This window comes from Capricornis sumatraensis, chromosome 6 (genome assembly GCF_032405125.1).
Source record: "Capricornis sumatraensis isolate serow.1 chromosome 6, serow.2, whole genome shotgun sequence".
NCBI lineage: Eukaryota > Metazoa > Chordata > Mammalia > Artiodactyla > Bovidae > Capricornis > Capricornis sumatraensis.
Genome location: NC_091074.1, coordinates 54,940,113 through 54,954,404, shown reverse-complemented (window position 1 = coordinate 54,954,404; position 14,292 = coordinate 54,940,113). Strand labels below are relative to the sequence as shown.

The window sequence follows — 14,292 nt, the reverse complement described above, 5'->3', positions numbered from 1 at the left end:
ATGTATTATATATGCAAATATATGATACTGTCAAAGGAAAAGGAAGGTGCAGAAGGGAAATGATAAAAAGATCTCGACAATGGAAAACAAAAATATGACTAAAGAAAACACACAAAAAAATAGTAATTAAATGTAGCTGAATTCATTTCTGCCTTTGAGAGAGAGGTTCTATTTGAGTTTTAGAAAAGACACCTAGCCTTGCTGTTTACAAGATACACACCTAAAACAAAATGACCACAGAAAAGTGACAATCAGATGAAATAATATACCAGACACATCCTGATCTCCTATAAGTGTATGTGTGACAACTACAATATTAGCGTAAAACAAAATACAATACAAAGAAACATCATAAATAGGAAAAGGAGACATTATATGCTGATTAAAAGTTCAATCTACCAAGAACAGATTGTCACAAATTTTTTTATCAATATGTATATATTTATAAAAAGTTTCAAAACATACAAAGGAAATAATGCTTACTTTCAAGGAATAACTGTGACCTAATAGGAGATTTTAACATGAGTAATCAGAAAGAAGAAACAAGTAAATATGTAGATATTTGAATAAAAAGTAGTATGTAATCTATATATAATATTGAACTTGTACCCAGCAAGTAGGGAGTAAACACTTTTTTGGGAACAAAATAATACATTTAGAAAATGTTATAAATATATATGTACATATACTCTCTAGTATTAAAACAATTTTAAGAGAAAATAAATTGCATATACTTTAAAGTAATGAAAATTGCATAAGGTATATAAAAACATGTGAGATACATAAACATATAAATGGATTTGTTAGGAACAATGAAAATAAATTGACCAGGAAGTCAACTTCTAGGAAAAGAACAGCTAAGGAAGCAAAAGCAGAAGAAATGATGAGCAGAGAATAGTAACTTCAAATTTTAAGTAATACTATTGATCAATAAAATGAAAATCTGATTCTTTAAAATGACAGTGATTTTGATCAAATGAAAGAGGAATGAAAAAACGTCCATAGATTTATAAATATAAAGGAGATTTTTAAATAAGAGAATTACGTGTATAATTGTATATCAACAAACTTGAAAATCTAGATGAAATCTTTGACTACATCAGAAAATATATAAAATTGAGCCTAGGAGAGGCAGAAAATCTCAACTGATCAATAGCTGTTGAAAATTTACAAAGAAGATCAGTGATCTATCCCTAAAAATGCTTCAGTGCTAGATAGCTTATAAACATTCTTCTAAATCTGCCTGTAGGAGAATTCCTTCATTACACTTATTGTTCTGGGGCATAGGTAAATTTAAAAAGCTTCCCAATTCATACCGAAAATATACCATAACCCTTATACAAAAACCAAGAGGAATGGTGACATATACCAACCTCACTTACTAACATAATTACAAAGACTCTAAATAAAATAATAGCAAATAATATTTTGCTAATTGTTGTTAAATAATAATACATTAATTGTTTTTTATTACTTATTTAACAACAATTAGCAAAATATTATATGCTACTATTTCAGAAATACGTGAACTGTGAAATTCCAGATGTTCAAACTGGTTTTAGAAAAGGCAGAGGAACCAGAGATCAAATTGCCAATATTTGCTGGACAATCGAAAAAGCAAGGGAGTTCAGAAAAACATCTATTTCTGCTTTATTGGCTATGCCAAAGCCTTTGACTGTGTGGATCACGATAAACTGTGGAAAATTCTGAAAAAGATGGGAATACCAGACCGCCTGACCTGCCTCTTGAGAAACCTGTATGCAGGTCAGGAAGCAACAGTTAGAACTGGACAGGAACAACAGACTGGCTCCAAATAGGAAAAGGAGTATGATAAGGCTGTCTATTGTCACCCTGCTTATTTAACTTATATGCAGAGTATACCATGAGAAATCCTGGGTTGGATGAAGCACAAGCTGAAATCAAGATTACTGGGAGAAATAATTAATAATCTCAGATATGCAGATAACTCCACCTTTATGGCAGAAAGGGAAGAACTAAAGAGCCTCTTGATGAAAGTGAAAGAGGAGAGACAAAAAGTTGGCCTAAAGCTCAACATTCAGAAGACTAAGATCATGACATCCGGTCCCATCACTTCATGGGACACAGATGGGGAAACAGTGGCTGACTTTATTTTGAGGGGCTCCAAAATCATTGCAGATGGTGATTGCAGCCATGAAATTAAAAGACACTTACTCCTTGGAAGGAAAGTTATGACCAACCTAGATAGCATATTAAAAAGCAGAAACATTACTTTGCCAACAAATATCCATCTAGTCAAGGCTATGGTTTTTCCACTAGACATGTATGGATGTGAGAGCTGGACTATAAAGAAAGCTGAGCACTGAAGAATTGATGCTTTTGAACTGTGGTGTTGGAGAAGACTCCTGAGAGTCCCTTGGACTGCAAGGAGATCCAACCAGTCCATCCTAAAGGAGATCAGTCCTGGGTATTCATTGGAAGGACTGATGCTGAAGCTCCAATACTTTGGCCACCTGATGCAAAGAACTGACTCATTGGAAAAGACCCTGATGCTGGAAAAGATTGAGGGCAGGAGGAGAAGGGGATGACAGAGGACAGAATGGTTGGATGGCATCATCGACTCAATGGACATGAGTTTAGGTGAACTCCAGGAGTTGGTGATGGACAGGGAGGCCTGGCGTGCTGCAGTCCATGGGGTTGCAAAGAGTCAGTCATGGCTGAGTTACTGAACTGAACTGAATAATACATTAAAACCAAGAAACTTTATATCAACCTATAATATGCCAAAACTACTATTTCAATTCACATCTCCACCAGGAATACTTAAGAATATCTGATTTTCTGCATCCTTGCCATCACCAAGGGTGGTGGGTGAAGATGACTCTGGCTTTCTTGTTCGACTCGTCTTTTTTTCTGTGAAAGACATATAAGTTGAGTGATAGTTTAAATATTTTAACTTCAATTTTAAATTTAAAGATTTAGAGGAGTGGAGGTATAATATATCAGGTCAACTAAATTATGAAATAAATTTCATCTCTGGATCCTTCAGTCTCCCTCTGGTCAGACTCTTTCTGGGGTCCTTAGATTCTTCAGTCTAAGCATACCAGGATGGGGGCATGGACAGGTGGACAGCTATTCCCTCCACACCAGCTTTCCAGAAAATCTGTGATGCCCCAGAGCACAATGCCACCTCAGGTTCCTTGATAAACAATAGCGCAAATGTCTGTGTCTCCACCACCCCTACCCCGAAATCCTTTAGCAACTCCATACTGTAAACCTTCCTTTCCCCTCCTCAAAGCTGTTTCAAAGAAAGCCTGGTAATCTGTTATTTCAGAATAAATTTAATTTAGCTATTTGCTGCCTCAGAAGAATTTGCATCTGAAGTGGGATCTCTAATTAGTCGGTGGAATTTAGGCATCTGCAGAACAAGTAGGTGAGATGTTTAAGGAGTTCGATTTGATGCCTAATTTCTGAATTCTTCTAAAACAATAAGAGATGTTATTCTGATAGTCTGCAATCTGCTACCAGCTCAGGACACAATAATACCTTTCAGACATTAGCCAGCCCTGGCTTAAAAGTTAAAGGTCTAGCCAAAATTCTACTTCTGCATCTTGGTTCTCTCTGCAGTGAGAAACTTGAAGCACACTTCAAGTTTTCTTCCCAATTCAGGCACTCCTGAGTTCAAACCAGAGAACTGCCCCTCATCTCCCAAGTGGATTTTCTGGGGTTATCCAGAGCTGTTTGGGAGAATGTCTTGATGGCACTTTGGCCAAACTTGTGCTTATGCAGAAGCAGATTTTAGTACAAACCTGCTGGAGCCGGAGGTACCGCCTCCACCCTGTCAGAGGTCAGCTCCAAGCTGTGGCCTGGAGGCCAAACACATCACTTAGGCGGATTTTGCCTGGCTCCCTCTATATCTTTTACATTTTTAAATTCAAAAGCCTATGAGGCTTTTCAACTTGTAATCTCTGCCTTACACTCACCCCAGGCTCTGAACAGATATGAATCGTTAAGCAGCTATTAACCCATTCGAGTCAGGTGCTCAAAGATCTTGTTCCTTTCCTTAGTTCTTCCCAGTATTTAAGGCACAAGATAGAAATGAGACAGCTACTGACTTCCTGGCATAGCTGTCCTTCTAAGTTGATGCTGACCATAAACAAATGACTCTGTCCCCAGGCAGTGGGCTAGAGGATTTCTAAGCAACTGATAGTTTAACAGTGTGTGAGTCTAGGTACCTGTGCTCTTCATCGTGGTAAAAAATTTAGAATTATATATTGTTGAATTGCTAAGTCATGTCTGACTCTTTGCGACCCATTGACTGAAGCACACAAGGCTTCCCTGTCCTTAACCATCTTCCCCAGAATTATGTGTTAGCCAATCCTATGAAGTTTACTTCCTATATAGTTAGAAATAAGTAAGCCCTATGAGTTCCCCATTTTACAGATAAAGAAACTTGAAGTCTAAAGCAATTGAATACAGTAGTAATTCAATCAATGTAGGTATTCAAATAATCTTTTGGCTTCCTTAAGTAGCTTCCCTCTGACTTGAAAAAAAATCTTTGTTATCATTAAGCATATTTTAATCCTTCACTGCTACCTCTGTACTCTCTGCCTCCTCATTCATCCCCAAAGAATACTTTTCTTACCAAAATTAAAAAGAAAAATGTTATTTTATTGCCTGCTTTTTCATTCTTACCACCTGGATACTGCTAAGTCATTCTCAAAAAGGTTTAAGGTTGCTGAGAAGACTGAAGGATCTAGACGCATCACAGTATTGAAACCCTTGAGTAGCTATTGCTAGGAGAGAATGTAGTGATGGCTGTATTGTACGCAAGCATAAACACACAAACGCATACAGACACAAACACATGCACAAATGCACATGGTACCTTTACTGAAGGGCGTACTAACTTTTAAAACACTTAATTTCCCAACCCAGTTTAAATTATGGCTTACACATTTTTGAAAATCTGGTAAGTTTTTATTTCTAAAGCTGAAATGATAAAAGGGGACATTTCCCTTTGTGTCTGGTTTCAGAGATTGTAACCATAATCAGTGAATTATCTAAATTGGTTTCTGTTCGGAGGCTATTGAGGCATCTCCCTCTTAATGGATTGCAGAGGCATCTAATTGAATTCTTGCCATATATGCTTTCTCTGTGGTTAAAAATCTACCTTATAGATATTAAGACAGTCTGTGTTCAAATACCGTCCCATTGATTTAATTTCTCTTGAGGGAAAAAAAATGTATTGCTAATGGTCACCTTGTCTCAAATTGCAGATTACAGTATTTCGGATGGGATCAGAAGGACACCAGGACATTGATTTAGCCATCCTGACAGCTTTGCTCAAAGGTAAAGAGTTTCTATATACAGGGAGTACAAAAGTAATTTAAATGCATTAGACAGCAATCTTATGTCTCCTAATAGTGGATATAATCCCAAATAATACCATGACACATCCAATTATTGATAACATAAGGACTTCTCTTTTAAGACATTCTTTTTTGTTGTTTTTTAATTGAAGAGTAATTGCTTTACAGAATTTTGTGGTTTTCTGTCAAACCTCAACATGAATCAGCCATAGGCATACATATATCCCCTTCCTTTTGAACCTCCCTCCCATCTCTCTCCCCATTCCACCCATCTAGGTTAACACAGAGCCCCTGTTTGAATTCCTGAGACTTACAGCACATTCCCGTTGGCTATCTATTTTACATATGGTAATGTAAGTTTCCATGTTACTCTCTCCATACATCTCCATACATTCTTAATGCTATTAAATTTCCCTATAATAGGCCTATTATAGTGTGACTTGATTTCAGAAATTTTTTAAATTTTTAAAAGCTTTTATTTATTTAATTTTGGGCTGTGCTGGTCTTCGTTGCTGCACAGGCTTTTCTCTAGTCGTAGCGAGCAGGGGCTACTCTCTAATGGTGGCATGCGTGTTTCTAATCGTGGAGGCTTCTTTTGTTGTGGAGCATGGATTCTAGGGCACTTGGTCTTCAGTAGTTGCAACCCGAGGGCTCAGGAGTCGGGGTTTCCAGGCACTAGGACACAGGCTTAGTTGCTCCACGGCGTTGTAACATCTTCCCAGGGATTGAACCTGTGTCTTCTGCATTGGCAAGTGGATGTTTACCACTGAACCACCAGGGAAGCCACTCAGTAAAATTTAAATGTACTACAATTCAATCATGTCTATTGAATCATAAAAAATTATGAAGTAAAAGGCATGCCTTGTCCCTTGATAATAAAAAAGTGAAACACCGCATTTATCTCCTTCAAAACTGGTAAATGGAGATGTGGCTCAATTATCAGTTAAAATTTTAGTCATCTTAATATCTTCTATTCAAAATATTTTCTTTGTCTTTCACCAATTTGTGAGACAAGTGTACTTCACCTTCAAATTAGTCTTAGAATTTATTTATTTTCCAACTGTTCTGTATGTGACATACCATATTAAATGCATTTTATATTATAACCAAGTAGTTACACATATGTAGTTAGAAAGCTGAAATAAAGTAAATAAAATAGTATTTACATTTACTATATGCAATGAAATTGGATATTTTCAATTCTAACCTATTCTGTTCTTTTTAATGCTAATTATATCCCACCAAATTGATTTATGACACACTAATGGGTCATAACCTGCAGTTTTAAAAACACGGCCATAGAAGATTAAAGGAAATTATGATTGCTCTCAGAAATTAACATTTCTAATCACTATAATGAACATTACTTATGCAGCAGTAGATGCTAATGGGAATTTATGCCATTAAAATATTATGGTGTGTCAACTCTATTTTGTGCAGGCTTTGAAATGCTCTCTGATTTTAACCCAGTTGATTTGTAAAGGATATCAAGTGTAATGCTTTTGCTGACTTCCTTAGAGGCCAAGAATATATTTATATCAGTTTCAAACTCTTTCAGTTTGTTAAATTTTTCTTCCCATGTATTTTAAAACTTATGCCTGGACAAGTAACATGGTTTAACATTTAATTTTTATAATTATGCTTAGTTTTTAATTATCTAACATATAAGGAACCTTTGTGCAATTCAGTTTTTATTCTATCATCTGAGAAAATCAGAAGTAAGATGGAAAGAGGAAGACAAGAAAGAGAGATGAAACTAAGCACTGCTCCATAGATTCAGCTCCTAGGGGAGAAAAGAATGAACGAGGAAAATATACATTTGCTGTGGCTTCTTTTTTGTCCCATTGAGTTTCTTTTTTTTTTTTAAGGATCTGTATATATTAAAGAATACTATTTATGTGATTCAGATTTATTAAGTATGTTCAAAAATGAAAAGAAAAGGGAGTCAAAAAGTTGTTCCAGAGATCTGAGAAGCCCGTAGTTTCTCAAATGCTGACACGTGGGGTAGCTTTTGAGACTAGGTCATGTCACATCACATTTGTCTTTCGCATTAAGGAAACAGCTCTCTGATATGTGTGATCTGAAACCAGAGACTGCACACCCTTCATCCTTCTCCTGCTTTTCAGTTCTGCCTCCTCCCCTCAACCCCTGCTCACTCATACACCCAGGGAATTCAAGGACTAGGAGCAGAATAGAGTTGCCAGAGAAAATGCAGGACATTGAATGTTTAGATCAACAGCAAATAAACTTTTAGCTCAAACTTGTCCCAAATATTGCATAGGACATACTTACACAAAATATATATTATATATATGTGTATAATATATATTTGTTATCTATCAAAAATTAAAACATAGCTGGGAGTCCTATATTTTTATTTGCTAAATCAGGTTATTTTACTCAAAGGAGTTGTGACACTATTAATACTTCTGAACTTCAAACACCTCTAGAGATTCTGCAAGAAGTGTAACTCAAGAATCTAAGATCCCCTCATTCTTCTGTCTGCCTCTGTCTCTCAGGCAGGCCCTGCTTAATCATAGCAATCAGAGATTTCCACTGGAAAGGGCCCCAGACTTACCTTAACAAACTATCCAGTGCTTATCAACTTGCTCTGGCAGTCACCTTATCCTATCTGCATCCCCCATGCAGCAGTTTCAATGAAGCCAGAAAACATCTACTCATAGTAGAAGTTATTTTAAGTGACTCCTTGATCCTGTCTGTGCATAGAAAGAAAAAGTGAAAGTGTTAGTCACTCAGTCATGTCTGACTCTTTGTGACCCCATGGACTTTAATCTGCCAGGCTCAAATCCATGGAATTCTCAAGACAAAAATACTGTAATGGGTAGCCATTTTCTTCTCCAGGGGATCTTCCTGACCCAGGGATCGAACCTGGGTCTTCTGCATTGCAGGCAGATTCTTTACCATCTGAGTTACCAGGGAAGCCTTCTGGGCATAGAGTCACTCCCAATTTTTTCCTCTTTTCTCATACAGCTTGGAGGTCAAATCATGTGGATGTGTATTCTTTTAATTCTGTACATGCACTGAAGTGAAATACATGATGACAGCTGTCCTCTATAAATGAGGAATTCTTTTTCTTTAGGTTTAGTCTTCATTGGTAAAGTTCATCTGTGGCATAAAGAGGGAATAACTTCTATTACTTACTTCATTTTCTGAAAAGTATTTTAGAAGAGAGTGCGAAAATGATAGAGTCCTCCTCAAAATTGTCAAGATCATCAAAAACAAGGGTAGTCTCAGAAATTGTCACAACCCCAAGGAGCCTAAGGAGACCTAACATCTAAATAATAATGTGGTTTCCTGGGTAATATTCTTGAGCAGAAAAAAAAAAGAACATTAGGTTGAAACTAGGAAAATCTTAATAAAGTATGGACTTTGTTTTCTTTAATGTTAAGGGAAAAATAAGTGATGCTGTCATATATTATGGATCTGAACAATAGACAGACTGTAGCCAAGAAAACTCCACACTTCTTAATGTCAAAGCGACAAAAAAAAAAGCATCTTATGGAATTAACTGTAGAAGTCAAGTGCAGATATAATCAAAACATCCACAGGCAGTATTTAAAGAGTCTATATAAATCACACAGGCATGGATAATGTGCACGGGATCAGTCAGTCAGTCATGTCCAACTCTTTACAATCCTATGGACTGTAGCCCACCAGGGTCCTCTGTCCACGGGCTTTTCCAGGCAAGAATACTGGAATAAAAATTCAAATACCAAGAAAAGTAGTCAATGTTCTAACTTTAGAAAAATTTCTAGTAAGAATGCTAGTGATTAGATTAAATCATACAAAACAATGAAAATCACTATTTACTGAGCCATTTTCCTTTAAAACTGTATCTTTTAAAAAACTAAATGAATAATAAAAGTAAATAATATCTAATGTTTTGAAACTACTTCTGAATGCAACCCCCTCCAACTCTATTAACTAGAAAATGCATGATTATTGTCACAAACTAGTACTGGCATCAATACACAATTAGTCTTGCTAAATAACTCATTTTTAAATGGCTTGATTAATCCTTGATAAAGCAAAACGCTTTTGTGCTGTGCTTAGTCACTCAGTCGTGTCCAACTCTTTGTGACCCACTGGACTGTAGCCCACCAGGATCCTCTGTCCATGGAATTCTCCAGGCAAGAATAGGGGAGTGGGTTGCCATGCCTTGCTCCAGGGGATCGTCCCAACCCAGGGATTGAACCAGGTCTCCTGCATTGCAGATGGATTCTTTACCATCTGAACCACCAGAGAAGCACAATATTCTAAACTAGTTTATGTCCAATAATTCTTTGCACCAGATACATTTCATAAGTAACTAGCACCTTAAAATGTTTACTGAGAAACTATCTTTGCTTAAACTTAGATGATTCATGAATAGGTTTTATGGGAATTTATTATGGCCCTGCTTTGAAAATTAAAAAACTATTTCTAATTATGTGTTTGATCTTTCCCACCCTTTTTTCTGTGTGTAGGCAGCTTAAACAACACATGCATGATTGCTTTCCTTTTAATACTGTTTTTTTTAAACCCAAAACTGTCTAGATAGCCTTATTAAGACCAAAAAAAGGACATTCATATTGATACTTTCATCACATATGTGCAATGCGGAGTTACCATAGTTATTAATTATTATACAACGGAAATAGATGATATTTTTTCCAAAAGAGATCACCAAAGTCAAAATGTGTGGCATATTTATTTTAGGCTTAAAAGGGCATAGGAGGTAAACTTTTGGAGAACAGTGAAATATTTCAGTTAAAGATGAAATTCACTCTGTAATTTTTACAATGTAGGTTCTTTGCAAAAGTATTATTAAACCTTTCTCTATATGAGACCACTTTTAATCTTCCTCGTGTGCTTTCACTATTAACCAGGCCCCCCCAAATCCACTTGTTTCATGATGGTTCGTTTTTATCTCTTTAGCCAAGTCTTTAATGTTGATGTCATGGAGCAGATTGACCAGGTGCACTCGAACCTCAGTACAGACCGTGCAGACCTACGTCTGCTACTGGACTCTTATTTTCACTTCATCCCAAAGCCACCGTGAAGCCACAGTGCCCCCTTTCACATGTCTACGTGCTCAGTCACTCAGTGGTGTCCGACTCTTTGTGACCCCGTGGACTGTAGCCTGCCAGTCTTCTCTGTACATGGGATTTTTCAGGCAGGAATGCTGGAGGTGGGTGCCATTTCCTTCTCTAGGGGATCTTCCCAACCAAGGGATCAAACTCAGGTCTCCTGTGTCTCCTGCACTGCATGCAGATTCTTTACTGCTGAGCCTTTGGGGAAGCCCTTTCACCTTGCTATTCCCATGCCTTTTACAAACTTTGAAATTGAGGCAAAGAGTCTAAAAGACATTCAGGATCCTTAGGCAAATCAATAGCAGAGCCAAAGCTTTCACTCAGGTCTCCTCACTTCTTTTCAGTTTTCTTTACATTACATGTATGAGTCTTGGGAACATCCGGGATTCCTTGGCTTTACACTGCCACGGAGATCTCAGACATTTACCCCTGTGACTCCAGGGGTATGTGAGTAATAATAGATCAGAACATCTGCTTCCCTGAAGCTCTGAGAACACTTACCAGGGTCCTCAGCTACCAGACGATCCTGGAAGCATGCACAGTGCCTTAATGATGAAACTAGAATGTCCACAATTTAACCTAATGTGGTGGAAGAAAAAGTACAGTCTGACACTTGTTTTATTTTTAAAGAGTACACCTCTGGTGAAATATTGATTCAACCAGGAAATTTTTAGTCACATGTGACAGAAACATAGTTCAACTTAGTTCAAGCAAAGAGAAATGCAGTACACCAGAAACCAGTACAACATTGTAAAGCAAGTTTCCTCCAGTGAAATTTTCTAATTTTTATAAATAAATCATAAAATTGAAAAGAGGAAATTAAAAGATATGTCATTTTAAAATAGAAAAAAAGAAATACAACGATTCCCATGACCAGGCGGTCTGAGACTTGTTGTGCAGAACAGCCATCAGCAGTCACAGACGCACATCCAACCCACTGAGCAAACCCCAGTTCAAAAGAGCCATCGTTTCTCACACTTGCAATGAGAAGTCCCAGGGAGCATTTGAATTTGCTTGCATTGGTTCAGTGCCCATCCCTGAATCCATCACTGTGGCAAAGAAGATGGGAGAATCCCTGTGAGCATGAAATGAGAAATGGGATCAGCTCCACCCAAGCCTTGGAGTTATGGATTTCCGACAATAACAACAAAAAAAAGAGGCTCTATAGCCAGGAAGTAGAGGCACAAAGGGTGCTGAGAAGACCAAAACCAACTAAATATATATGTATATATACATGACTCACAATTGTATTAAAAATGTATTGAGAACCAAAGAGTGTCAGATTTACCTAAGATGCAAGCACTTACGCACCTTAGGGGAACAAATTCTTCACTCACTAGACAAAAATGGAAACTAGGTCAAACTAATACTAATCAGGGTCAGATATCCACTCAAGGCATTCTCATAGAATTCACTTCAGGTAGACCTAAATATGAATCTATGAATATTATTTACTATATAGTTTCTTTTTATCACTATAGTCATTATCCTTTTCATTGATTATTTGATTATTTCTGCTAAAGATTTTAAAGGTGATTATATTCTTAACACTTTTCCCCCAATACCAAAGTCTATCCCTTAGGAGAAAATAATTTTGTAAAGACCAAATCACCCCAGGCTTTCCCAACTAGACTCCATCCACCCCATCCTCCACTACCACCCCAACCCCTCAGAATAGTACTTAGCACAGGGATACCACCCAGTAAATGGATTTTTAATAGTATGAAATACAGACACATTCAAAACATCACTACTCCCTGATTGAACCAACTGCCTTATATCATTGAGGCTTGGTTTCCTAGTCTAAAATAGAAATAATTATCATACCTCACTCATAGTCATTTTAATAATTGTAATTAATAATGCAAGTAAAACACTTAGCTGAACCTGGAAAGTTCTGTTTAATAAATGATAGCCTGACTAACCATGCTGATGATGATGCCCAACTAGAAATGAGAACAAGAGCCACATCTGTTTTACTCACCACCATATACACATATACACAGTGCCTGGCACACCATCAGTATTAAATATAGATATTTTGGAAGCATGAATAAATGATCAACAGACTCTGGGATTAGATGGTGTGTGTGTGTGTGTGTGTGTGTGTGTGTGTGTGTGTGGTTTGTATGTATAAATCCTAGTTCTTTGCTGCCTATAAAATTGACCAAGTTATTTAACTTCTGTACGTCTCAGTTCCCTTAACTATGAAAAAGGAAATTGTGACAAAAACAACAACCTTTCTCATGTGAGTTGATTTAAGGGACTGGAAGCTCTTTGAGGGCAGGCACTATGCTTTCTTCATAGAAAATACTGAACACTTAGTGCTTTATCAAGCAGTGGCTCGGTGGTCTAGGAGTATGATTCTCGCTTAGGGTGCAAGAGGTCCCAGGTTCAAGTCCTGGACAAGCCCTCTTGGACTTCCCCAGTGGCTCAGCAGTAAAGGATCTGCCTGCAGTGCAGGAGCCACAGGAGAGGTGAGTTTGATCCTTGGGTCAGGAAGATTCCCTGGAAGAAGGGAATGGCAACCCACTCCAGTATTCTTACCTGGAGAATCCCATGGACAGAGGAGCCTGGCAGGCTACAGTCCATGGGGTCGCAGAGTCAGACATGACTGAGCACACACAGTGCTTTTATACTCTTTCTCTTCTAAAACAGGCTTTTGGATTCCTAGGGAATTAGGATGTCCTTCGTATCCAAAATCCATCATAATCATAAAATCGTAATTTTGAAAGGACATATAAATTTGAGAACAACAAAACCGCTTGAGCATACACGTAAAGAACCAGAACAGAAATAAAATTTAAATTTTATTTTACAAAAATAAATTTAATCTTGAAAATGGTTGAACACATGCCCAGCCTCCTTAAAATGAAATTAATTTTCTGGCAATTTTATTTTCCTGCAAATCCAAGTAGATCTCAGAGCAATAAGAAAGACCAAGATAGATAGCAATTTTGGACATTTCTATTTGTCTCTAATAGAAGAGTGCAATAAAATAACTTAAATCTCTTAGTCCTTTCATTTGTATAATGTTTTACAATTCACAAAGCATTTTCACATAAATTTTATCATCTAATCTTTATAACAACTCTGTGGAATGGTTGCCAGTTAATTTATCTCCAAACTGGGTCTTCTGAGCCATGAAAGTGGGAGATAGTGATAATTAGGCCAGAACAGCTTGAATAAAGGAAGAATGCCCAGACAAATTGGGAAATGTGATCATTCTGATTACAAACTTCACCTTCCAATTAGAAAGTTTCCAGAGGAAAAGAATTTTGTCTTCTTTGCCTTCATATTCCAATCCAGAAAAAATGCCTGACATATGCTTAGCATTCAGTAAATATCCACTGATTGAAAGAAGTTATAGTCCCAGGCCAATCTGTAACTGGCCAAAGTCATGTCAACAACCAAAACGCAAACTGGACCTCCCATGACAGTTCACTGAGGTGGACTCCAACCTTTCAACTCACTGACTGACAGAAATGCAATTCTCCATCCTCCCCAGGATTTCTGCAAATTCTTGAAAGATGAAAGTCCTCATGGTCACCCTTGCCTGCAGGTTCCTGATTCTATGTGTGTTATTTCTGTTTCTCATCACAAAAGACAAAATGTAAAACTCAGCCTTGACACAGTTTCGAAAAAAATAACAAAATTCACTTACCCAAAACTTTTTGTTAAAAGCTTTAGTAGACTTTTATAAAAGCATAATAAACTTCTAAAAATATAGATAAGGTTGGAAGAAAAGTTCAATAATGCACACAACTCTTGATCACACAGCCAGCATCTCCAATGGTGAGAGCTTTTGGCTGTCTCACACAGGGACTTTGCATGGATCCTTCACATAT

At 37.2% G+C, this 14,292-nt stretch overlaps 1 protein-coding gene across 14 annotated transcripts in view; it reads left to right on the top strand.

The window, feature by feature from the left end:
- Positions 1-14,292, top strand: part of TRPM3 (transient receptor potential cation channel subfamily M member 3) — a 927,399-nt gene that overhangs the window by 788,608 nt on the left and 124,499 nt on the right. For all 14 annotated transcript variants that reach the window (XM_068974646.1, XM_068974645.1, XM_068974643.1 and 11 more), the window contains one exon: positions 5,259-5,331. In XM_068974646.1, the coding sequence (XP_068830747.1) occupies positions 5,259-5,331 (73 nt within the window). The remainder of the gene's footprint in view (positions 1-5,258; positions 5,332-14,292) is intronic.